Genomic DNA, 26702 nt, shown 5'->3' on the forward strand with positions numbered 1-26702 from the left:
AGTTAAACCCACTAATTCCTAGTGTGATCACTTTTCTCTACTCTACATGCCCGTGTTAGGTGAGGGCAGGACTGCGATGCCAGTGTGCTAATCAGCGTGCTCCATTGCTGTCCTGTTGTTGCTGGCTTGCAGAGCTGGATGGAGAAGCCTTCTGGGGGTTTGGATTCCAAAGTTAACAAAATAGGCATCAAAAGTAGCTGGTATGTGAATATTGCATCCTTTGCTTTCATAGAGCACACCTCTGCTGGAAGCTTTTATTTCTATGGGAGCAAACGGTAGGGGTAAAGAAGTCTCTATTTTGGAGTCAGGAGCTTACTTTTCTTCAGTGGCGATGCAGGGAGTCTGGTATTAAGAGTTGAAATGGAGACTGCAAATGCTTCTCATTTGTAGCTTTTGCTAGCTCCTGAAGGCAATATCAAGGTGACGGATGATTTGTGATTCCACACGCTCCCTGAGCAGAGAAATGTATTAACGACATTGTTTATGCAGCAGTGAAAGTCACGGGTCAGCCGTTGCTGTGAGATCAAGGGGAGAGAATCTGTACTTCACCTTTTAAGGAGCAAGCCTATGTGAGCTATGTTTCATTTTACCTATAGCTTTCATCTGTAAAGGTTTTCAGGCATTACCTCTGTATTGCTTTAATACTCCCCTTTACAAAAACAAGGATCTTCTCTTCTAGTTCTCCTGGCATTCAAGGCCTGTGCTTTAATACTATGTAGAGAGGTATGTACCTGGCTGGAAGCACAGTTTTAAGGCTATGAACAGAAATCTTTTCATAACGCTACTCAGCATGCTGTCTTTCTGCCTATGAATATTTTAGTTGTGAACTGCAAAAAATAGGTTTGTGGGGTGTGGCCAAAAGGATGGGGGTGTGGAGCACATGCTGGGAATTTCCCAGCAACTGACATATGAATTTGTTCTGGTCACCAGTGGTTTAGAATCAGGATTTGCTGCTCTCAGAATTTTGCTGGGACAGTAGGGCTGCATTATGGTAGCTGTAGGTTTTTACTCATATTTTTCTACTGTTCTGTTTTTGCTGCTGGTAGTCACTATTAGCCATTGCTTGGGATTGAAATGCAAAGAACATCAACATCCTTTCAGTGGAAAATGCTGCAAGGACTGTGCCCCTGGTAAGTAATTTTCCCTGGATGTTGGTTATACTTGCTCAATGTAATATGTGTCAGTTAATGACCCACAGGAGGTAGAAAACAGCTTGATGGAAATATAATTCAAATGTAGGAAGCATAACACAAGAGAAAAAGCATTTGGTGAGGAGACTTTCATATCAGTCTAGACTGACAAAGGTTAGGAATCCTCCTCTTTGAAAGAGCTACATGTTATTTAACTTGTTTTGTGTGGCTCAGCTTCCTTCTTGTGTCAGTCTGGTACATTTTCATTGTAGGAGTATTACCTGAGAAAAGATGGTAGCAGTTATGTTACTATCCTTTACCTATCACATAAAGAAGCTCAGAAATCTTGCATAATAATGCAAAACTTGAGGTAATTCTGCTGCTAAAGATGTTTTTTAAGCCTTCTTTTGTAGTAAAGTTTATACTACTTAAGACTTGGTATTTTAAAGGAAAAAGATACGCTTGATTCATAGAGGTTAGCAAAGTGTAACTTGACAGGAAATGTGTTTTGTTTCCTCCTTTCTTATTGTAGAAACTGAAGGAGTCTGAATTCTGGGTTTTGCATTCATATCTGTGTTTTTTTTTCCCACAATCTGAGTATCTCTGAAGGCAATGCGCTATTAAGCACAAATGCAAAATACCAAACCTTGAATACTTTAATAGTTGGAATTTCATTACAGAAATGTGATGATTAGTGGTGAAGACTAACAACAATAAACCAGTAATATTGCTGTTCAAGGGGCAATCCCCTTAACAGAAGGGATTATTTTTAGTACAGTCAATACTGACTGTACTGAAAGAAGGGAACATGTACATGCCTAGAGGGAGCATAGATCATGTCTGTAAATGCAGTTGCAACTTAAAATCTTGCATATGGTTTTATGTGCATCTTTCAGAATAGCTACTTTCTCTTTTCATAATTAAGTCTGCCACACAAAATGGATGTGGTATGAACTGATGCAGTATTATTATCTTCAAAGATGCCAACTGGAATAAGTTCAGCCTTTCATTTAAGACTTGAGGCAGTTTACTGCATTATTCTCAAAACTACTTAAATCTGAGTGTTTCTGAACTCAATTTAAAGAATGGCATACTTGTATGCAGATACAGATAATCCTTTATCTATCTAAAGTTTTTTGTTCCTCCTTCTGCTGAAAGAACTTTTATCAGGTTTTTTGCATTGTTAGCAAATCTGCTGCTGCTGGGGAAACATTTCTTCATAGTCTTTTCCTGATTGTGTAGATAGTAACAATGTAGAAGTGTACTGCATATATTGTGGTCACTAAAAATCTCCTGTATTTTGCCACTGATAGCACTCAATAAAACGCAGAGAAAATTAGAGTGAGCAAGAGATTTTGTGCTCATTGTTCACCTACACTGGGAAAATGGAGAACCAAAAATCAAAGAAACAGTCTGTGAGAATAAGGATGTATTTAAGCTCAACTGTAAAAACTCTAGTCATTAAAGCTGTCTATAGTTCCTCCAGCCTGTGCTGTGTGGAGAGGGGCTAGTGAGATAGAAGGAACATGTCTGACTCCTTTTCCAAAATCCACTGTTACCTTGCTGTTTCAGTTTGGGCAAGTTGCTTTGCTCACAAACCTTGTCATCCTAGCACATCAGACTGAACTTCTGTGTAAGTACTGTGTATCATACAGGTTGGAATTTGTGGGTGCAAGCATTCAGAGCTTGTTTCTAAATGCAATGTGTGATACATAACTGTTCGGAACACTAACGAATGCCTGCATTACATCTTGCGCTGTGTCTCACTGTTTAGGAAATGGAGCTAGTAACTTTTTTGATGTTGGGTGCCAGTACAGATGCATATCAAAATACAACTGCTTGCTTTCGTGCCTAATGGTCTTTCAGAATGCCAACAGAAAGATACTAGAAACATTTATTCTTGACTGCTTCGCTAATGAATTTTCTGCAAACCTGAGCAGGCCATTGCCATCTTTTGTATCTGTTTCAGATTACTTTGGGTTCAATTGCATGATTTATCTTGTAAGCAAAGGCAGGATCTGTCATAAAGCCATTGTATTACGTCGGAGATGAGACCTATTGCTACGCTGAAAACCTGCTTTTTTTCCTAACTGACATTGGCTGCAAATCATGATGTCTAAACCATATGAAAAGGTGGTGTGGAGAAGTGATATTTGGAATCCACTGGGAGAATCATTTGGGGCATTGCCTCAACACTCAGCAGGTCATCAGGCCCCTGAGAGCCCATTTTAGCTGCTTGATTTACAGTGATGCTATGGGTTAAAACTTCTAGGGATTCTGGTATGTCTAAATATGCTGAATGTTTTCAGCCAGAGTTGTGAGTGGAACTGTCACTTTCTGGGCACTCTTTCATTCTAATACATGAAAATGAAGAGGGTTTCCTTCTGGTAACAATCAGTTCCTCCTTCTGTGTGGTCTTTGTTTTAGGTGAAAGAATGAGAAGCCGCTGCACTGCAACAACAGACACGGTCTGCGCCCCCTGTCAAGACGAATACTTTAGTAGTGAGCACAACCACAACTTCTGCAAGAGTTGTACAATCTGCAACACTAGTAAGTCAGGTGTATAGTGGTCATTTCTTGATACGAATTTGGGAGGCAATCAGTCTTCATATGCTTTCTTATCTTTGTGTGCTCCTCAAAGACTGATGTCATAAAGCCTGTCACTTGAGACGACCCAAGTCCAAAGACTGGGTTGTTATTTCAATGGCTGGTATCTCCTGGTACTGATGGTAGAGCCTTCAAAGGGAAGCAGGCTTGTACTGCCTGAAAACTGGTGTCTTCGGTATTGTTAATAAACTGTTCTCTGCAGTCGTTTCTACACATGATAGATAGGCACTGAGTAATTAAATTTTTTTTCTTTCTAATTTCTTGTCTTTCACTTGTCCTTTATTCTGTTGTTGCTAGGGAAGGGAAGCATGGAAGTGAAGAAGTGTGAGAAGACCTCTGACAGAATTTGCATGTGTGTTGCAGGTTACATGCCAGATGTCAGATATACACTGGGAAGCGGTAAGTTAGTGATATGTCAAGACTCTCCAAACTCTCGCCTCTGCTTCAGATGAGATGGTTGTTATTTCTAGTGTAAAAGCTGTCATCATTTGTCTCATTGATACCTCCACACAAGTGTTATAGCAGGGTAATTGTGCAAACTGCTGCTCTGTGATTCCTGAGCTGTTAGAAATCTTAATGCTCTCCTTGTTAATACCCATAATTAGCCAGTAGAGAAAACAGGAAACCTTGCCAGTTGTAGACTAAAATGAACCACTGAGCATGTGTTACTTCTGACCCAATGACTATGGGTTTTAGAGGCTCTGTGGGTTTTGTTGTGTCTGTTCTATAAGCTAGACTAGTAGTATAAGCTATCAGTGTGATTACTATGTAGCTGTCGTATAGTTGTGTTGCTGACTTGACTCAAATTCTGCCTCTTCCTTTTTTTTCCAGAGTGCTCACCATGCCCTGAAGGGTCTTATTCCATAGGGGGAAATGAAAACTGTCGACCTTGGACCAAGTATGTATCATCTATCCAGACATGTTCAGAGCAACCTTTTCAGTTTATTTCTGTAGCAGGTGATGCCCTAATCATGGTGTGTAGAGTAAACCTGCAGTAGGTGCAATGAAACCATGTTCCTCGTGACTCTCAGGAGCCTTGAGCAGTCTGTGTACTGATTGGAACATCTGTCTGCCTTCTCCCCTTTCTCTCTTCAGCTATAGCAACAGTATTCTCACCCTTTTTTTTCTTTTTTAAGTGGTCAGTGTTTTGTTTCTGTAGCAAAAGGTTCCCTTGCCAAATGCAGCTGTGCTTCAAGGCTGTTATATGTACAGCTGCTAAGAAAAACAGAATGTCAGTTTTTTTTCCATAATAACTTCGATTAGCTTAGTTGTTCTTCACATCTGTAGAATCTAGGAAAGTTGAAGCCTGACTTTGTATTGATAAGGCTAGGATCGTAGTGTTCTCTCGCTTGTTCCATGGAGATCACTTGCAAAGTCATTAGTGCAAATGTTTGAAAAACTACACTAATTAATTTTACATCTCTAGCTGCAGCCTTCTTGGGAAAAATACTCTTCGACCAGGGACAAAAACAGATGATGCTGTTTGCAGCAACCATGTCACGCAGCCACCTGCCTCTCAGAGTGCCACACCTGCTGTGAATCTCTCCACCACTGACCACAAGAATAATAAGTCAACTGCAGTGTTCTCACCATCCAGACCCAGCGTGATTCCTTTCATTTGCCCGGATACAAACAGCCCCACAGACACTAACTGGGGTAAGGAGAGGGAATAACCAAGTCTAGTCTCTGTATTTACTAGAGCTGGTCAGAAATTTTTGCCTGAAAATGATTTCATTGGAAATTATATCACACGCTTTAGCAGAAGCTGTATCTGTATTTCACACAGTCTTCCAGCGAGACACACACAGGTTTCCAGATTTCTTGCTAATCTGCTTGGCGGCTGCGACTTTTAGGCTTTGTGATTCAGGGGTACTCCATGAATCTATTTTAGTGTATTTTTCTTCTGTTTTTCTTCCAGGGTCTTTATCACTTATCCTTATTTGTCTGATATTGCTTGTGGTGAGTGGAATGTCCATCCTCCTGTTGATTATCCAAGCAGCCAAAAAAGAGACCAAGAAGAGGCCTTGTAGAAACAACCATCAGAGTGAGTTTTCTTTTTATGGGGAAAAAAGTATAGGAAAGAGAATAATCAGGGCCCCCTATTTGAACTTTGATAATTGTTTCAATCATAATGAAATCTACCTGGCTAAGTAGCACAGTGTCATCTGCAGTTAATACCAGTGGTGATCCTGTGTTTAGTCCTGATGCACTGGAGGTCATAGTGTCTCAAGTTTGCATTCTTATAGAGCACTGATCTCCCTGTTTGTTGCCACACAGAAGGATTCTCTCTCTCTCTCTCTCTCTCTCTCTCTCTCTCTCTCTCTCTCTCTGTGATTTTAACCACTCCTAGCTTTTTCTTCCCTTAGTCCCTGCAAAAATGATGTCATGATTTTGTGCAGGGAATGCTATTCAGCACAGTGAGGATCCAGAATGAACAGTCTTTAAAAAAAGAGTATATTGTGAATTTTTTTGCCTCTATAGAAGTGAACTGTCTTGAGGTGTCTCCTGCAAACACAGGAAAGGTTTGACTGAGAAAAGCTGAACTCTATATTCAGAACTAGGTGGCAACCTGGGTCTTGAGTCAGCCCACAGCTGCCTCATATTCCATTCATAGAGCAATGGTAAAGTGTATTTTCACTGTTCCCCATACTTGGTGTTTCCTAGCACTGGCTGGAAAGACAAGCACTGACCCAAATGTCACTAGGCACACTAGGTGCCTAGTCATCCATGAAACTAGAAAAGTCCCTGGCTTTGCTTTTCCTGCCCCTTCTACTATGTACAGTATTTTTTTTTTTACTATTATCTATCTTTCAGATGGAAGGAGCTTTCGAATTCCTATCCAGGAAGAACAAATTGACTCCAATTCTAGTCTCATCAAAAACTGACTCCACATTACGTTGCTGTTTCCTGCATTTCTGAGCCGATCGACTGTAACAAGTAATGTGACAGCGCATTCTGTGGCTGTATGTGTGGGTGTGTGTAACTGTTTAATTGCACTTCAGTTCCTTTGGGTCTCATTGAGCGGCCCCTTTGGCATTAGGACCCATGGGAGTAGCTGTTCTTGGTGGAATCATGTGATTCTCTCTCTCGGGCAGATCCTGTGCACAGCATCCCTGTTGCCAGGACTGAGTTGATATAGTCCTCTGCATTTCTAGCCAGTTCTGTATGTAGTGATAGGCAATTGTCTTTGGACTGAAGAAAGTGTTTAGGAAGCTGTAAGAGCTGATCATTGAGCAGGCAGAAAAAGAGGGAAATCAAAAGACCTGCTTTATGACTGAGTTCATATCTTGTCTTACAATTCTGAGATGCTAAGCAAAGCATGTCTCTCTTTTCTCAGTGCAGGTATCTCCAGTGTTTCAGTCTAGTTCCCAAATGAACTCTCCTCACTTTAGGTGGAGAATCTCCCCTGATGAACCTAGCCAGCTTCCTTTGTGCTTCCATTTTTTCAAGTTATTTCTTCTTGGTCAAGTTGAGTGGCATATGTCAGCTGTGCCTCCAGAGACAGTTGTCATTGCTGGTAACTCTCGTGCTGGCTGTGCACCAAAATAGTACCAGAATTCTGGTGCTAGCTGTTAAGGGACTGTTGAGAGATGGCTATTTAATGCCACTTCTCTCCTTTCTGCGTTTCTTCAAACACACCCATTGAGAAAATGTCATGTTAACATATTGAGCAGTATCCCCATTGTCAGGAAACAAATGGAATTACTCATGATCACCAGGTAGCTCCAGATCTCCAAGTGTTTGGAAATCTCCATGGAGATCTTCATGTGTGTGGAAAGTAGAATATGTGGATTGCTGGAAGGCAAAGGGAATGGTAATTTCTGATTAGAACATTATTAGTGGAAACTGTGGTTCAAAATAGGCGGAAAGGTAAAGTACCACTTGTCTGCACTGTAAACTTTAGAAGTTGGCATGTATAATTAATGTTTTATCTATAAGACCTGTGCAACCAATACACTGTGTGCTTCCTCTTGGTGGACATCCTGTTGTGCTGAATACCTCAGCTTGTCTATCATCAGCAGGGCTGCTTCAGTCAAGCTTGGACATCTCGACAGTAAAATTGTTTAGCTTAAACCGCTTTTGTGGGACTTGATTGCTTGCTGTGGATGTAGGGAGACACCCATAAGCAAGTTTGGTTCCAGACAGTGCTCTGGATTTGGGGAAAGTCTGTTTATGTCTTAGGTTTAGGAGCATGTACATGGACATTTAGAGTTTTTCTGCTGATGAATGATAATTTTGTGATGATTTAGAAAAGAGTAACGTCTTAGATGTTCTCTGTTGATGAGAGGCAAGAGCTGAACTCTTAACACAGTGCTATCTGGTCCTTCAAGGGTTGCATTTGAGCAAAGACATGCAAAGATGGTGTAACAGTGGATAGATGCCTAAACTATGGTTTGACCATTCATCTGGATGATCACGTTGTGGATGCTGTCAATGGAACCTGCATTCAGAACTGAAGAAGTATTCCTGAGTTGGTCTCTGTGCAGTTAAAATACCTCATTGTTTGCCTGTACACTGTATGAAAGGAATTTTACTTCTGTAATGTTTTTCCACAAGTTAATTGGTCTGTAGTTTTGGAAAGCATTCACATTTTTAGATGGCAAGTTCAAAATATAAAGTGTATGAGAGAATCCTGAAGTGTTATTGTGAATAGCTTTTGACGTAATTTAAGTACTTCGGTGTAAAAGTTCAAGAAGAAGTGAACTTGAAAGTTATATAATTCAGAAGTGTTTTTTACTTCAAATATAACTCCTCAGTGGATAACTCATTAGAGATAGGTATTTTATATACACAGTACCAAAGCATATGCCAAAATATGCAACAGGAAATGTATTCAAGAATACAACTGGTGTCTAGAAACATGTTTTTAAACATATGTTTTCTTATATGTTATACATATGGTGTACTTAGCAATGATTTCCTATTTTGAAGTGCATATACAATGTATATAAACATTTGTATTATATACGAAGTGTGATAGTGACTTTTTGAAATAAATTGTGATAGCAGCTAGATGCACGTGTATGATGTGTATGATTGGAGATTACAAATGAGCAAAAAGTTATTCCAGTGTGTATAATTCTTACAGAAAGCAGGATCACCAAATGGTCAATCCTGTAGCTTAGCAGGCTTTGAGTTCACATGCTGCCTTGCCCCTGGCTCCCTGTGCAACTCGAGAAGGCTGCATGTATTGTTTTTCTCTGTAAATCTGGCCTGGCAGCGGTTCTGACCTGAGAGTTGCAGGGATGTTCAAGATGCTAAGGCTCAGCCCCTTCAAAAACAGAGCCCCTATTGTGAATGTAGAGGTCTTTGAAAGCGTGCTGTGGTCTAAATGCTGTCATCTTGCAGTGAATTGGATGGCAGAGTGCAATGGATGAATCTGAGAAATGCATCCCAGGGAACACCCAACAAATTCTTGGAAATTATGCTTATCAAGTTTCTAGGCTGCACTTCAGAGGCAATAAAGCAAGTACCATGATTCCATGTAACTGAGCAAGGTGCAGATCACTAATGAGCTGTCTGAGGTTGTGGGTTTTATGATGAAAACACAGCCCACGGGAACAGATGAGCTGTTGGCTTGACAGAAGTGCTGCTCTGGCAGCAGAGCTCCTCTGTGGTGTGGGCTCATCCGCTGTTTCCATGAATCTTACTCGTTTTCTGCCCTCTGGCTCAGCTGCACAGGAAGATGCCTGAGTGCACTGTGTTCTTGTGCCTTCCTACGGTCTCTGATCAGGAGATTTCCTGCAAACTAGGGCATGGGTTCCCTCTGGCTGAAGAAGGAACCGATACTGACCCTGGAAGTGCACAGCAGAGGTAGGGTAGCTGAGGACAAGTTGCAGTTGGAAACGTTTGGAAAACGAAAGGCAGACAACTTAGCGTGCTGTGTGGCTGAAGGCCTGTAATAGCAAGCCCTCACAGGCTGTAATTGCTGGCTTTTGTGCTAATGCGGACCTGTGAGCCAGTCTGTGCTGGCTGTACTGCTGTAGAACTGTACTCGGTCACTGTGTCGAGATGTATAATCCTATCAGAAGAGTTAAACCATAATAACATTCGGTAGGATTGGAGGCATTTATGATTTGATTTTTTTGAGGATTTCGGTGGTGGTAGATTGCTGGTTTTAATAAAGTAATGCTTATTTAAAGATATTTCACTCTAAATAAAGGAATAACAATTTTTTTTAATTGCCATGTTCAGTCTTGTCACTCTTCTGTGAAAACCTTGCTTGGATTTTTCGTTCTAATCCTCCCTAAAATGGCAGAAAGTAGTTAAAAATAGTTAGAGAATCTTGAACAGGTTGGTGCTGCATTCTGCCTGTGCTTGTCTTCCTATGTGCCAGAAATTAAACTTTCCCTTCTCACAGGTATGGGCCTGTGTCACAAAGTAAGTTCCTGTTTTTCAACTGTTCAGATTTCCCCTTTTTCAGGCACTTGAGAGAAAGACGGTCTAAGTTGTGCAGCTTCATCTAAGCTGATAAAGATAAGGCTGTACTGGAAATTTTTTCCAGTGTAATGCAGTAAGCTGAGGCGTTAGTTCTTTTACTCTGCAAACCAATGCTAACTCTGGTCTTAGTGTGAACTGTATTGGCAGTTAGGGTACTTGGTAAACCTATATGATTTGTAAATTCAAGGCATCTTTGTTGCCATAGAGCCCTGATTCAGGAAGTCACTTAAGCACATGCAAAACTGTCTGCGTGATTGTTGTCACTAAAATTTGGCCTCTTGATTATTTTTAAGAACCATCTGTAAAACTGACTAATAATTCCTATAATTTTGTATTTCTGGATATGAATAATGCCATTTTTTAATGAATAATTTAACTTACTTTCAGCTGCACTAGACATGAGTTACAGGCCACATGGCCAGCCCCTTACATTGTTTGTAATTAGCTACAGATAGAGATGAGGTCAGAGTGCTACAAAAAACCAGGAGGAAAACCAAACAAAAAATCAACCCCTCTTGTCTGTGGGATTTCTATCTATAAAATTTTTTCTCTCCTACATGTGAGGCTATCACGTATGGCTGCCTGGAGTTTTAACAAGGCTATTTGTTTAAAATGGAGGTTTGTTTTGCTTATTGCTTTGCTGTATTCAGTTTTGGAGAAGGATTAGGACAAGAACAGATGGTATTTGAGAGCCACGCTGGAAAAAAATTATATAGATGAGCTGGGTTTTGCAGTTCTTGAACACTTCTTTCAGGCTGCAGCTTTGGCAGTTAACGTGTATTTCATGTTTCAGTAGTTAGTACACTTAAAGAAAAGAACCAAACCACAGGTCTGTAAGTTTATGCTTTTTATGTTCACTTCCTCATTTGTGTCTTTTGGTTGTTTTTTTTTTTTTTTTTTTGGTTTTCCCCTTCAAATATATGACAAGTTTCTGCTACTGTGGCTACCCCAGATCCTTTATCTCCTGCATTTTCTCTTCACATTCTCCTGTGACTTAGAAGTGCATCAAAGTGACTCAGGTTTGCCGTGAGAGGCTTAAGAAAGGTCACATCCGCTGATATATGCCATGCCGGGTGATAAGCTGGAGGAAGTACACAGCTTGGTAACGTCAGGGACTTGGGGTTTTTGCCTCTGTCTGGTTTGGTTACCCTCTATGAAACGTTGGTCTCTGTGCCATTGGGATTGTCTGCAAGGAGTCACCACTTTGGTGGCCAGGCTGTGCAAACAACCCAGAGAGGTGGCTGCGAGACTCATTCCATAGGTGAAGGCAGAGCCCTGATGAGTGCATGCTGCAGGGACCTTAGCGCTGCTCAAAGGAAGGGCCCAGGGGTCTTTGCAAAGCCCTATTTGTTCTGGGGTGAGAATTTAACTTGCCTCGGGAGCCCACACGTGGCTACCAATGCTTCTGCCACATTACTTGACTCCCGTGCCCCCAGCCTTACCTGTGACAGTTTTGCAGGGCAGTAATTGTCCCTGTGTGCCAAAAGAGGGCAGGCATTAGACAGGCACTGCGAACACCCCAATATCTGGAAGCCCCTAGGGTAGCCAGTCCTAGTCACTGCAAAATCTCAAGGCTGGCGTAAAGGTCAGCTGAGCTGAAAGGAACTCAACAATTTTGTCTTCTAGTTTCAGGCTGCAGATAAATTATTTGTTCGTAAGCTGCTTTTTTTTTTTTTTTTTTTTTTTTGACCCCAGTATTATGTGAGCTGTTACTACTCATATGGTACCCTTCTGATGTCCCTGTGCTCCCTCTGGCACCAGCCTCACCATGTGCTTGCTGCAGTACTGACCTGCACCCCATGCGCTGACTGTTCCTCTATGCTTTCTGGAGCCCATCAGAGCTGCTGTTCTACCACAGGTTCCCTGGTGTGGCAAGTCATTTCACCTTGTATTAGTAACATCTCTTACAGCAGTAATGACACAGTAAAGGGCTCTTTAAGTAAAGACTGACTGACTGTTGTTTCCCAAGAGCATAGACAAGTTCTGTACAATGGAATGTGAATCCTGTAGCTAGCAATGGAGTTTTCTACAGTGGGATGAAAACAACTTATGAGATGGAGCTTACAAGGCAATTTATACATTGGTCTAACAGATATCATTAGTCATTCAGAAATGATGTAGATTTCATGTGAACGACCTCTTACTTGTAGGAGAACTGCATGGCTTCTTTGGTCACCCATTATGGGTAGTCAGCAAAATCTCAATGTCAGGAAACCAAATACTCTCCCTGGTAACAATACTCTGTCATTGATGACGTAAAGTCCAAGGAGTGTCAGTAAAGCCACTGGACTTGCAAGAACTAATTACGTGTTTGAGAAGTGCTTACGCTCTTTTTTTTGATCTTCCTTTTGTTCTTTCCAAAAGGTTAGTAATTTGGACAGTTCAGCAAACTGGTGGCTCCAGTGGTCCCAAGCAAAAAGGAAACTGTAAAATGCAGCACCCGGCGACGTGTGTAATGCTCACCTTGTGGCTGGATATCCTTAAGGTGGGAAAAAGTAGAATTTGCAACCAGTTCTGTAAATACTCTTAGGAATGTGTGCCCTGAAGACAGAGGTACAAGTTGCAATATCAGTGTACTTCAGTGGGTGGAAGAATCCACTGGTTCTTCCTTCAAATCTCATCCTTGAGCACTCCTAGTGTTACATGTGCAGGTCATGGTAGCACGGAGGAGGGAGAAGGGATTAGGAGATCTGCAACATCTTTTCTTTTGTTCCATCACAGTGTGCGCTTATGTTTTCAGCCTTAATTTGCTCTGAGCTATGTATGTGTATGGGCAGGTGTGGCTGGAAGAGAGTCCTTTCTTCTGTGGAGGTCAGGGCAGGAAGTGAGCCACTGCGTTTGGGGTCTTTTGCCACTCGTACTTCTGTGCCTCCCTTCCTTTGCTGAAGGAAGAAGCAGCCCATCCTGCCCTGGTCTCCTGATACATTGAGGTGCCACACTCAGAACTGAGGCTAATTTTTTGGAGACAGTCATAAAAAGTTAAGACTTCTTAATCCAAGACTGAGGAACTAGAGTGTGGCATGCAAGAGACTCTTTGGTTCAAACTCCAGTACAAGCCCGTGCAGAGTCTCTCTTCACTCTTCAAAGAGACAGTAGCAGTAGCATTTGGATGCTTCTTTTTAGCAGCAACTGGGGACTCTGAACCCTGAGGCATTTCTGAACATCTTGGCCCCCAGCTGCTTCTCTTTGCCCGTTCGAGACTGTGCTATGTCTTCCTGTTTTATGCAAGGGAGAAGGCACTTCATGATACATGTGCTTGGACAACTCAAAGAGCCCATTGCTTCCAATGGCCTTTTAACCCTTGGGATTATAGTTTTGAACACAGGTCACAGGGATTGAAAGGAACTCTGCAGGCCACAGAACCTCTGCTTGTGTGTGAAGATAAAGACTGTAAGGATTCCTAATATCTGAAAGGTCTCAGTCAAATATTGTCTAGTTAATCCTGTAGCTGCTGCTGAATAAAACCACCAAACCGGTAATGAGGAGGGGAGAGCTGCTGCTTATTGATGAGTGAAATAGGCATTTGTTCTGTCAATAGGTGCAGAGAGAGCTGGAAACCCTACTGGATCAGGCAGGCAGCAGCATGGAACCTAGCAGCATTGATGTACATCACATAAGGGACTGAGCAAGAAAAGATTGACAGATGAAATGTCACTACCTTACATCAGGGACAGGTAAGGTTAGCTTTAGAAAACCCCCAAAGATTTTCAAGCCAGATAGTCAAGTAGTCTCTGAAAGGTCACTGCTGACACTAGAGATTTAGACTTGACATGTACACCTATTGTCTGTGATCTGACTGTAAATGTTCCATCATCTGGCAGTATTTTTGCACGACTGTAATGCTTGAACAAGAACGAAAACATGTAGAGACCAATTCAGAAAAAAGACAACATTCAAAAAAGATAGAAGGAAATAAATTATTGGTTCCTATTCTGATAAACAGCAAATATCAGATATCACATACCCTAACTGGCTGCCTGAAACCTTTGCCAGGCTTGGGTTCCCTTGTGTGCCACCTGCCAGTTGTTTCAGTAGGACATTTGGAGGTCCCTTCTCTATTGCTGTGTTTATGACACTGAGCAAAAGTCTGATTAATGTTCGTATTTGGTATTTAGGCAGTGCTAGTTATTAGTGCCCATCTTTGAGCTTCAGGGGAATGGCCAGTTCCTCCATCGGGAACCACTACCCTGTCCTTGTGCCTTCTGATAGACATGGTCTGGTCTAGTCTATTGCTACTGCTATACTTGTAAAGATGAAGGCAGGCAGGCATCAGGAGACTTTAGCGTGGTGCCTAACTTAGAGACCTTGTCTTCTACCACTTGAGTCTTTCTGTTAGTTATAAAATTACCCGTCCCAGCTGTTGCTGGAGGTAACAGTTCTTCCTGTTGGTTATTCAACAGTGTTAGTTATCAGTGACTGGTGTGCCAGATATTCCGGGGTATGGCCTTGAAGTGTAACTTCCAGAAAGTGAGGCTACATGACTCTCAACTCCTCAGGACTGCAGCTTTGGCATCAGAACAACTGTCAGGGTCCTGACAGGGTTTGTCTTCTCCACATCAGTATTGATAGTGGGACTCTACCCAGGGTACAAGTACACATAACAAAGCCTCAGGGAGTTTCTGGGGAGCCTGAGCTGCACCCCTGGGCAAGTCTCTCAGTAATATAGAGAGCTGATTCCATCTCTTCCTATTGCCAAGTTACGTTTTTCTCTGCACACCTCATGAATAAATAGTTTGTCAGGGTTACTCCTAAGACCATTTGTGAAATGCCCCACAATTTCTGTCAGTGTTGCCAGCTACTGTAAGAGGGTTTGCAGCCCTTTTATGTTTGCAGGGAGCCTTATGCACTATCTTTTAATGAAACTGGAAGCACCTGACCTCAAAGGCAGGTGCTGCTGGGATGATGAAGAAATCTTGATTTCAAGAAATTTGGCTTTCCTTCATGGGTCTTTTGTTCTTGCTTTCTTCTTGCAGTTGAGACTAAATACCTCTTTCACATACTGTGAGAAAGACTTGCAGAGCTGGGGAAAGTGTTGGGCTGAATGGGAAAGTGTATCCTCTCCTGTCCACAATCACTTTATGCACACATTGAGCAGCTTCTAAAAGTTGCTGGTGCCACATTTCCCCACTGTACCAGCCTGTGCTGGGGAAGGGGCAAAGGGTAGGAGAAGGTGGAAGGGAGAGTTTGGCTAGCATGCTGTTTACAAGAGCAGTAGCAGCACTTGTTATCAGGGCAGATGTGGGCCGCTCTTCGCCCAGGAATTCTGGCTGCAGCCACAGTAAGGTGGAGGGGCTTATTGTGCTCCAGGTATTCCTGGCCCTATTATGTGAGGAGGAGTATTTTCAAATGGTACTGCAGCCAGCATGCCTTGGGGTGAAACTTAATGTAACCATATGTGCTGGTTTTGGCTGGGATAAAGTTACTTTTCTTCATAGTAGCTAGTATGGGGCTGTGTTTTGGATTTGTGCTGAAAACAGTGTTGATAACACAGGGATGTTTTAGTTACTGCTGAGCAGTGCTTACACAGAGCCAAGGCCTTTTCTGCTCCTCATACCACCCCACCAGCGAGCAGGCTGGGGGGGCACAAGGAGTTGGGGGGGGTACACAGCCGGGACAGCTGACCCCAACTGACCGAAGGGATATTCCAGACCATATGACGTCATGCTCAGCATATAAAGCTGGGGGAAGAAGAAAGAAGGGGGTGGATGGACACATTCGGAGTGATGGCATTTGTCTTCCCAAGTAACGGTTACACGTGATGGAGCCCTGCTTTCCTGGAGATGGCTGAACACCTGCCTGCCCAGGGGAAGTGGTGAATGAATTCCTTGTTTTGCTTTGCTTGTGTGCATGGGTTTTGCTTTACCTATTCAACTGCCTTTATCTCAGCCCATGAGTTTTCTCACTTTTACTCTTCTGATTCTCTCCCCCATCACACTGCGGGGGGGAGTGAGCAAGCAGCTGTGTGGTGCTTAGTTGCTGGCTGGGGTTAAACCATGACACCGTAGTAAGATTTTGAAACAAGTTCTCCTTACTATTAGCCTATTCTTATAAGAGCCAAGGATAATAAAAATATCCTAGACGTGGTCATAACTGATTGGTCTGCAGAGTATATTGCTGCAATGTCCAAGTGCTTTGCCTTGTAACTTGTCTTCATCATAAGACTCTGCCGAGTTCTGAAGAGGGTGAGACAAAGTTTTGTATGCTGCTGAGTGCACCATGTTTTCTGTACAGGGGCAGCACCTGACCAGTACCTGTAAACCTTCCCTGTGTTGCCCGAGCATTGTGGTTATGCTGTTTGGAAGAGCTGGTGAGAGGAATCCTGACTTGGGGGACTGAACCCAAGACCTGTGGTGTCCAGGACTCTCCATGGCCAGTTGGGCAGCAGCTGCAGCAGCAGGCGTGTCTGTGTTTCCAGCGTAGCGTGAGCAGTACAGGCTGTGGCAAGTGTGAGGAGCAGTGCTGTGTGGGAAGAGGTGGGGATCTCCTGTGTGGCAGAAGTATCAAGTAGGAGGCTTTTTGTTTCTGAAACATAACTGTTGGCCTTCTAGGGGCGTTATGTGGGAAAAAGTGACGGCAGAGACCTGTGTCTTTTGCCTGCTTGCAGCTAGTTTGGATGTCATCTTTTGATAGAAAGGTTTCACCTAGTACACTTAACAGTACAAGCAGCTTTGCAGCATACATTTTTAAAACAAGAAGGGTCTATTGCATACCAAACCTGTCTAATTGTTTCTAACCCACAACAGGAACATAGGTAGATCCCTAAATGGACCAAAGACTAAGTGAAGAGTGTGTTGACTGACCTACTCTTTGAGATCCATAGATGAATCTTCAGGAAGAAATTGTAGAATACACTGAAGGAAGAGTGATAGTGTCTGTGTGGAAGGCTTATTCAGGCTTCACTAGCTGTGTATTAAACTAGGGAATTAACAGGGCAAGTGTCAAATGCTGTAGGCATGGCATTTTCTAGAGGCGCTCATCTCTTCACAGATCTGACTCCCTTGCCTTGACCTGTTTGTCACCCTATGCAGTGTGGAAAAGAATCCATCAAAAATTGCTTCTGCATCAGAATTCATGTGTTCAGTTGAGAATGAGGTTGGATTTTTAAATACTATCTTCACTGTGCACATATAAAAGCAACCACAAGCTATAGGGATAGAAGCAAACTCTAGCGTACAGTGGAAATAGAAGGGGAAGGAGGAAAGCAAGCAAGCTGTCCACACGTAGAGCAGAGATGGAAGTTTGCATAGGTGTTTGTATGAGGTAAGACTTTTTGGAATTGAAACCTAGCAGTAGGTGATGATTACAGGCAACATGTCTGTGCCTGTGTACAATTTTGCTGAACAGCTGTCTTTCATTACCTAAATTCCAGGGCTGTGGGGGTCAGAGGAGCTGTATGTGTCTCTAAAGAGCCCATTGCAGTTTGAGCCCTATTTTCAGTTTGGTCCCAGGGCTGATCTTGCAGCCTGTGGAGAGGACAGTATTCTCTCTCTTGGTTTCATGGTATCCATATGGAGTTATATCAGCTCTGGAAAACAATTCAAGAGTCTCTAGATCCAGAGTGAAGGAAACTGAAAACAATTAACAGAATCAGAATATCTGAGTGGATGGATGGACTAACTATACATTGCAATCTGATAGTTAAATCCTTGAAGGTTTCTAAATTCATTAAGATCTCTAAGTCAGAAAGAAAGTCTGAGCATGCCGAAGTTCACACACTAATTTAATTTGCATTAATTTTCAGTTGTATATCACCTTGCAAAATCCTTTGAAAATCAAATTACGTGATGCTCCGTCTTGCTCTTAACCTGCTGCTCTCTTAATGGAGTCACTAGTGCATAGTTGCTTAGCCCTGCTTTTTTAAGAATTTGATGACGTAAAATAAAATCTTTTCCCCACCCCTAAAGAAACCGGAAGAGTGCAGCCACAAAAACACAGTGCCTTCCCACAGTGTCAGGGGAAGGAGTACTTTTGCAGGAAAGTCCTGATACAAGCCCACCCTAGCGTGCTTTTGGGTTGTATAGCTCAAGACATGACTGAACAGACAAGTGAAGTCGGTCACCTCAAGATTCGAGCTTGCTTGCTGCTGGTGGTGTACCTATGGCAATGGACAGAGCAAACCCTGGCAACACCATGCCAGGATGGTGAACTCAGAATAATCGGTAAAGATGAAAAGAAATGCTGTCCCAAATGCAAGTCAAACACAGGTAAGGGAATGATGTGTCTGTCTTCTTTCTGTTTGTCAATATTGTTTTACGTCAACCAGGGCAATCAAGTGTGGGGAACAGGTGCGCCTGTGTTTGTGTGTCTGTATGTATGTAAATGTATCTTGAGTAACTGTATATGCAAAACAAAATGGTAAGGGCTTCCTTCCTGCCCCCTAAATTCATAATGTGCCTTAGCTATAAATTTCAGGGTGGACTCATGTTTCAGATTTTTACATGCCTGTACGTGGTATTCTGTAGTGGGAAAGGGAAAGTTAAGTTTCTGTGGGTTGGTCTTCCTCATGAGGAAAGAAGGTGTTCACTTAACACTGGTTCTGAGCCCTTGCTCCATTCAAACACGGTTTGAAAGTTTGTCTGTGCTATTCAGACTTCAGAGGGAATACAGGGAGTGATGCTCTCTGTAAGGCTGTTCTTTGCAATTTGTGGTCTTAAAGCGTAGGAAGCACGCTACTTCAATCCCTCCATTCCGCTGACCTGTGCTTGTCCCAGAAGTAAATGCACACACAAGGTCTCAGGTGATCATTAGTTTCAACAGCCTGTTCTAACCTATGTCCTTGCCTGATCTTAGGATGGTGGTGAGATGGTAATGGATTTTCACTTGCCTGTAATTTAAGTCAAATTAAGGCACTAGAGGTGGAACAGGCTAGCTGCAGGACTTACCGAGTGACATTTCTGTGCCTGTTAGGCTGAAAGACAGAACAGGTGATTCTAATGGCCTCTTCCATGGTCCCAGGAGCAATCATACTATTCTTCCTAATTTAGTGCTGTCTGTAATGGTAGCCAGAGCTGAACAGTAGGAAATATGCAGCTGTTGGTATGACCTACAGCAAGGAATGCACATTCCTTTTCTGTTTGTCCTAAAACAGGGCTGCTGGAAGCCTTGTCTAGCTAGTATGGTTGTGCTGTTGTCCTGCAGGTTAGCAACAGGATTAACCGAGAAGTTATATCTTTCGTTGGTGCCTAGGTAGGAGTCAGCCTCCCATCTGTTAGTAGCTTGAACGTATCTGCCTTAACAGACAACAAGGACACTGAGCTCCCTGTGGAAGGAGTGAGTGGACACATGGGATTTGTGGGAATGAGCAATAAATAGGTGAAGAGCTATAGAGTCCTCAATAGTGTGGAGACCCCAGGGTATTTCCCTTCCCACTGAGATAAAAGTCATTCAGCATGAGGTAGGAGAGTCATTGCTTGGTGGGAAGAACGCCAGAATCACTCACTAGTAATACACAGAAAGAAGCATCCCTAAGCTGTTTCCTTTTTGCTGCCAGACTTCATTAAGTTTTTGAAGGCCAGTAAGAGGAGGCTAGTGGGCAGAGGAAGATGTGAGCAGTTCCCTGGTGGCCCTGTACGTTCCATCACCAACCTCAGATGATAATCTTTGCTTGATCTTTGCTACTCATTGTGGGTTTTTGAGCACGCTATTGAACTAGCCAGCATTTTCTTCTGTATTTTTTTTTTCTTTAAGGTTATACAGCTTCCTGGTTTAACAGCACTTTTCCTCCAACTGGTCTCCAACTGCCTGAAGGACTGCTTGATAACTGTTTACTGATGGGATCAGTATATATCATCAATCCTTTGCTTTCATGAACCCAGGAGCCTCTCAGAATTAGAGAAAATATTTTCTGAGTGCAAGCAAAGTTCACAACAGAACTCCTCTAGAAATAGGACAGAGGGTAGGAAGGGTGCTGGTTTTATGGCTTGGATTTAGACCCACATTTGCCAACAGAGTGTAGGAAGCAGCTGCTGTTGTTAGGAAAGGCATGGAAAAGGAGCTCTAGCTTCACTGGCCAAGGATCTTTTGGGCATCCCTCCTCTAACATGGCTGAGCCTAACTGAGAACAGCTCTGGCAGTGTCCTCAGAGCTGACTGGATGGCTAGTTAATGCGTGATGCTTTTTTGGGGCACTGGAAGTGCCTTCCTCACCCCACAGTGTCTAAATCTGCACAATGTAGTAAAGCAAGCCTGCTGCCTTACTTCTGTCTACCACGACCTACACTGGTATTCCAGATAAGAGAGAAGGGTTACAGTCGTAAGTCATGTCATGCTCAGGTAACCAAGGTGTAAAAATCTGAGTGGTGCTGAATTTGAGTACTCTAAACTTTACCCAGTATGCATGGGAGCGACATCTTTCTGGTATCCATTTTTTCCACCACAGCACAGTAAGGAACTATTTCATCTGTGTCAGCCAGTAAGACTAATGGTTAAGTTAATTTCTGGCATCTATGACAAAGGCAAATCTAACTTCTTTCTTCTTGACAGGAGACGACAGCACATGTCCAAGTATTGAGGACCATGACTGCAAATGTCGTCAGGGATACAGCTGTATTGATAGTGCATGTCTCTACTGCAAAAAACTGCCTGAATGTGCGGAGGGCGAGGAGCTGGTTAAGATTGGTAACTAAAGAAACGCAAATAACTCTTAAAAGACAGAGGTTAATACAAGTGGCTGGCTGAGCAACAGTTTCCTTCACTTACTGTAACCTGCTTTGGGGAAGGCTTGTGATGCAGAGAGAAGTGACATTTATATTGTGGCCCCTGTGACTAAAACCCTTGTTTCCCTATTTTATAACTCTTCCCTTCCTAAATTTGAGACCTTCACTTTCATGCTTGGGCTTTCAGTATTGCTTTTCTTCCAAGCTGCTAGAACTGTCAGTAGAAGACTGTTTTACTCTGTGTTGCCTCTTAACTTTACACCCTCTGCTGTCAGATCAGACTATTCTATACCTCTTCTGTAAGGGGTCCACCCATACATTTCCCAAAATGCAAAGGTGGCAAGAACTGCTCATGTGTTTCTCCAGGGGGTGATTCATAATGCAGAAAGACTGTAGAGGGAATGCATTGTGCTCTAATTGTTCTATCTCCATCTTTCAGTAAAGGCACTGACCACTAATAATTGATGTTCTCTTTTTGTGTAGGCATTTTCGACTTCACATTCAAATGTAAACCATGTGAGATAGGAACCTATTCTAATGTGAAGAATGGCTGGTGCCGTAACTGGACTGAGTATGTGTTTATTGATACTTTCCTTCTTTGGAAATATGCATGGTGAAATTCTCAAATGATTAATGGGTAAATTAGAAAATAAAATTGAATCTAAGATGAGATCACCAATGACATTAAATGATGAGTTTTTTAAATTCAGCAATATATGATATGTCTCTCTCCTTTGGTTTTATAAATAGTCAGTCTCAAAGCAGAAGTTAAGACAAACTGCTGTGTATTCGACTTGCTTCCAAGTTCAGCTCAAACTGATGCAAAATTATTCCAAACATGGCCATCAATTGAAAAAAAGAGACTAAAAAAAAATGTGCATGTAAACAATTGTGATGTAGTCTTATCTTGTTGGGGAGCAGCCATAACTTTACCTGCACTGCTATAAAAAGGAAAAAAAAGGAAACAAGTTGTGGAAAGAGTGGAGGGAAGAAAGGGGACCAAGAGAAAGGCTGGAGAGGAATGAAGGGAAAGGCAGGGACATTCTAACTGTGACTCTTATTCTTCTTTTAGTTGTGAAAGTTCTGGGTTTCTAACAATCAAGCAAGGCAACAGTACACATAATGCAGTATGTGGTTTCCCTGCTAAAGGTTTGGAGCAAGGTACCTTCTCACAATGATTTGTTTCTTTGAGCCTATAACTTTTCTCTGCACTTCTTCAGTTGGTGACTTGTTGCATAGTAATCATGCAGAGCTTGCTATCATGAAAATTTGCTTTGAAAATTGCTGTTGTGTTTCTTGCAGTATTAATATAGGTAGAATTGTTGGCCTAGGCAAAGATTCCACCATTAAAGCACTGTCAGTAATAAAGGTAGAGAAAAGCCCAGCAATTGTCCCTGAATAGAGCACGCTTATTTGACAAATTATCGGAGTTTTCCATTAAACTGCTCTTGCTGTTTTGCTAGATTTTCTTACAAAGACAATAGCTTAGTTAATCATCCAGTTCCTTTACAAGTATTGGTTGAGTCCACACCACCCAGCATTGAAACCTCATGTCTTATCATGGATCAAATTAGATAGGAGTAAGCAGGTACAGGCTTTGCAGGTACTAAGTATCTTTAAGCAGCAAGCTGCATTGCTCCTGCCTTTCCCCCCACCCTCGTTCCTACAATGAATTGGTACCTTTCAGGTCTGGGCCCTTCATTCAGAGAAATTGTTAGTTCTGCTGAGACAAATTGCAAAAAGGTGCTGTTTTTAACTTCCACGAGACAGACAAAAGTGCGAAAATTTGGCTTGCTGTAGTCCTGTTCAGGGAAACATTGAAGCCAAATCCCCTCCCAAAAGCAAAAACCAAACCACAGCAGATGGAACAAGTGATAGCTGCAAGAAAGAGAGACAAGGAACAAGGAAGAGATCAGGCATGTGGGTTTTTTGCAAGAATGCTTCTTACCACAGACAGTGATCTATTGCAGCCTTGGCTTGGAGCATCTCAGTTTCATTGTTAATACCCGCACTCTTTTTTTCCTTGGAAAATTATTTTCCACAGAAAGAGGAAATTAATCTCTCAATTTCCTGGGAAGAACTGCCTTTCCTTTAACAATAGTCTGGGCACATGATTTCTTAATCTTTATTAAATATATTTAATTGCAGCTCCTACTACAAATTACTCTCCATATACCACCATCCTGGCCATCCTTACTGCAGCGGCTGTATTTGTTCTCATCTTGCTGACCTTCTTCTTGCATTTGTGCATATGGTCACTGAAGAAAGAAAAATACCACACAGCTGACTGTAAGTGCACCTTTGTGGACTGTGTTGCTTTTCAGTGGCGAACAGTGTTTCCATTGATCCAGAGTCAGAATGGAATAAATTTAGTTGAATAAGTATGGATTTACTCTGTGATTTTTGGGCGGGTTACTTAGTTTCACTAAGATGCAGTGCATCACCTGTATCTTTGTCCTTTCCTGAGAGAGAAGCTGTATTGGTAAAGGTAATAAGCAACTAACTGACATGTATGAAGACTTCTTGTATGTGCAGTGCTTTTGCTTATTCTCACTGCAGATCTGGAACATAACTTCCCTAGGCTGCCGGTGGCTCCGCAACTGTCACACCATAGAGAAGAGACTTACAGCTGCCAGTTTCCAGAAGAAGAACATGGAGACAAAACACCAGAAGAAAAGCCTTGCTATTTCCACCCTCAGAGTCTACAATGAAAACAGATGAATTGCAATGTGCTGTGAGAATGGGGAGCTGAGCTCAGCTTTTGAAAAAAAAAAAAGAAGGGAGGGCCTGGCTGCGTAAAGCATCATCATATACATAGCAATAAGGAATGGGTTTGGGGGGAGTTTCGCTTTGTTTCTTCTCAACAAACCTAGCATTTAGAAACAGAACAACTGCGAAGTCAGGCTGACATTCAGTTCAGCTGCATTGCATTATTGCAAGTTTCCTGGGTTGTTGGGGTTTTTTTTTCATTGATGCTCTTTTCAACTTTGGGACCAGGGACCTTTTTTGTCATTATTCCTCTTTGCATCTTCTGCACATATATCTGTAGTGCTCCCACAGACTGATATGCGCATAGAAGGCATCAATCCCTTCAGTGCTACAGGAAATACAGTAGTACCTATAGGGCACTCACAGCTTTCACAGGCTATCTATATTTCCAAGATGTGTCCTGATGCTCATATTACGGGAATAAGGCAATAAGGCATTGTGCCTAGGAACCATATCTACTAATCTTCTCCAAGCAGACGGTGCTTTTCACTCCTGCCAAATTCCCCTCTTTGTTACGCAGCAAAGGGCCATTACTCTTAATCCATTAAATACTCCCCTCTCCAATCCCAACAGAAGGTTTTGGTTAGGCCAGTTTCAGTGCACAGAGGTGCCACTCTGAGACTGCCATGGTCACATCATTTGTGCTTGCAGAGATTTTTCTATGCAAGTTCTGTGATCCCCTCATGTCCCCCAGGGAAACTAGGGGAAGAAGGGGGTAACATTTATCCTCCTTCTCTTCTGTAACTCGGCAATCCTTGGTATCTGGAATACCGGATTACAAAAGGGAGACTTCTGAAAGGCTCAAATGAGGGTCACGCTGTCTAGAGAAATATTTGGTTTAATGCTCTCTTCTCACCTAGTTTGTAGAGTCGGAAAAGACAGTGAAAAACAGAGAAAAGCCCAACATTTATTCTTGATGGTTTTTTTTCTCCCCACCCCAGAAGAAAAAGAACCAGAGCATCTGCTGGTGTATACCAGCATAGCTCCAGTCACTTGATCATCAGCTGAAAGATGTTGCCCTTACTGAAAATTGTACCATGGAGGATTTTTTTTTGATGTTAGATTAGTGCTCCTCCAGTTTCATAGTGCTCTAACATGACTAGAATTAACTGTTTTGCCTCAATTTAAAGGGGCAGGATTTCAGCTGGACTTGGTTGCTTTCTGTGACTTGACACTGATTTCAAATAAGAATCTAGCCTGTGGCTTCAACTAGTTAAAACTTGTGTGTCTTTTTTATATAATTATTTTTGTGTTATGTGACTGCAATAATAGATTCAAAGCTCTGGATGCCTTCTGGTTTGGCCTTCTGGTGAAAGCTGCTTGGAGTAAACTCCTTTATGACCAAATCAGCTCCAGGCAAAACTGAGTTTTGACTCAGCCTTCATATGAAAGGTTGTAAATATCTCACAGAACAGCCATTACATCAGTTTCTTCATGATTTCTCACAGATAACGTAAACAGTACAGGGCTTCTAAATTAAATCCTAACAGAATAATGAAATTTCTGTTAATCACCTTACTAAATTCTCAGAGGGGATTATTCCAAGTCTGAATGACATGCTGTTTTCAGTAGGGCTCTGTGAAATTAGAATAGCTGTGGAGCAGAAGTTATTGCCTCCACAGATGTGTGTTGCAAAAGCACTTGAATAGAGAATCCTAAGAAGTGGAACAGGTGATTACCTTGGTAAGCTAGTCACATAGCTCCAAGGCAGGCTTGGTGAGACTGGATAACCACCTACCTGTTAGACTTTCATGGAGGTGAGTCCATGACCTCTCTAGGCAATCCAGTCCAGTGACTCATTTCAAGTCAGAGAAGGAGAGAGATTTTGTTAGTTAAAATTTATATTATCCATTATGATTATGAGGAAGAATTGACTCTTCAGCATCTTTTTAAGCATTCATAAACTATCATCTCTCCTTGGTTTCTCTAGGCTCTTACCCTACTTCACAGGTTGTGGTTTCTAGACCTCTTAGTCTCTCTCTCTCTAAACTCTTTCCAGTTGGTCTTTCTTGAAGCCTTCCCTGGAGGAGTTCTTGGCAAGCTTGACTAGTGCTGAAGGATTAACTTTCTGATTCATGGACATGGTTTTATTGCCGAACATTTCTTCAGTGATTATGTCAAGAGGAGTTATCCTATCTTTTTTGCTTTTTGTGTGTGTGTGCATTATAGAATCTTGTAACTGGGTGAAATAATTGTAAAGGAAAATGAAGTGCAAAGGGTTGTCCTTATTCACTGTAACATGTGCCTCCATAGTCCTAGTTTTAATCTTCTAGCTTCTCTGTTACTGTGTTTACTGCAACCGAGATCCCTATATCTTAGCTTCCCCTTCATGTAGAATGGGAGCAGTGGTACTTTGCAACCCTAAAAGGATGTTGTGAGACATAATTAGTAATTTCAATGTATTTTTGCCTTCTTTGATCCTCTTACTATTAATTCTCGTGTTACTGATAATTTTTCCATTAGGTATTCCTATGTGAAATTCGCTTAAAAAAGTGAGTTTTCCTCCATTGCTCTGGGAAATGTGCAGATTCTTAATTGAGCTCAACTGGAGATTCAGCCAAGGAAAGGTGAAAGCATTGGATTGGATTAAATAGGATAACTTAAAGTGTAAGACTGTCTCTGCCTTGTAAGCAGTTTTGCTGTGGGATTTAATAATCTCAGAAGTCCAAATACTGGCTAGTAAAGACACTTCTTACTGCTCTTGGCTCTGTATTGATCCTTCCTGGTTTTTTTAATGTTTTCAACAAGATTTCTGATTGTGACCTTTTGTAAAGGTAAAATAAACTTGAAAATAGAATGAAGTGCCTTTGTGATTTAATTAAGCAAATTGGAAAGGTGGGGTTCTACTCTTTAGGTTGTCCCAATGTTCTTGAGCGTGCTTAGTTTTACTTTTCCAATTCACTTCTCCTCTCTTATGGAACTCTGGCTATTTCAGCTATGTACCCAGAACCAAATTCTTCTGTCACTGAATTTTAGATTGGTGCAATTGCACTTTTTTCGCTTTCTAAGCAAGTGGTTTAACGTTTCCTGGCTGCTGGCTAAACCAGCTTTTCAGCTACCCACTACCAAAATAGCAGGAAACTGTGGCTGACAATTTTTTC

The 26702-nt window shown here is 42.0% G+C and overlaps 1 protein-coding gene across 1 annotated transcript; it reads left to right on the forward strand.

Moving 5' to 3' along the window:
• The first annotated feature begins 60 nt into the window (after nt 1–60).
• On the forward strand, nt 61–26398 carry LOC128144042 (tumor necrosis factor receptor superfamily member 4-like). The gene is given in 12 exon segments (XM_052792338.1): nt 61–1130; nt 3558–3680; nt 4035–4136; nt 4569–4635; nt 5164–5393; nt 5656–5781; nt 20663–20794; nt 21316–21403; nt 21905–21993; nt 22981–23121; nt 23392–23510; nt 23512–26398. Coding segments are annotated over 12 exon segments (1401 nt in total). The 5' UTR covers nt 61–988; the 3' UTR covers nt 23554–26398.
• Nucleotides 26399–26702: the final 304 nt, after the last annotated feature.

The sequence above is a fragment of the Harpia harpyja genome, chromosome 7 (assembly GCF_026419915.1).
Source record: "Harpia harpyja isolate bHarHar1 chromosome 7, bHarHar1 primary haplotype, whole genome shotgun sequence".
In the NCBI taxonomy this organism is placed as follows: Eukaryota; Metazoa; Chordata; class Aves; order Accipitriformes; family Accipitridae; genus Harpia; species Harpia harpyja.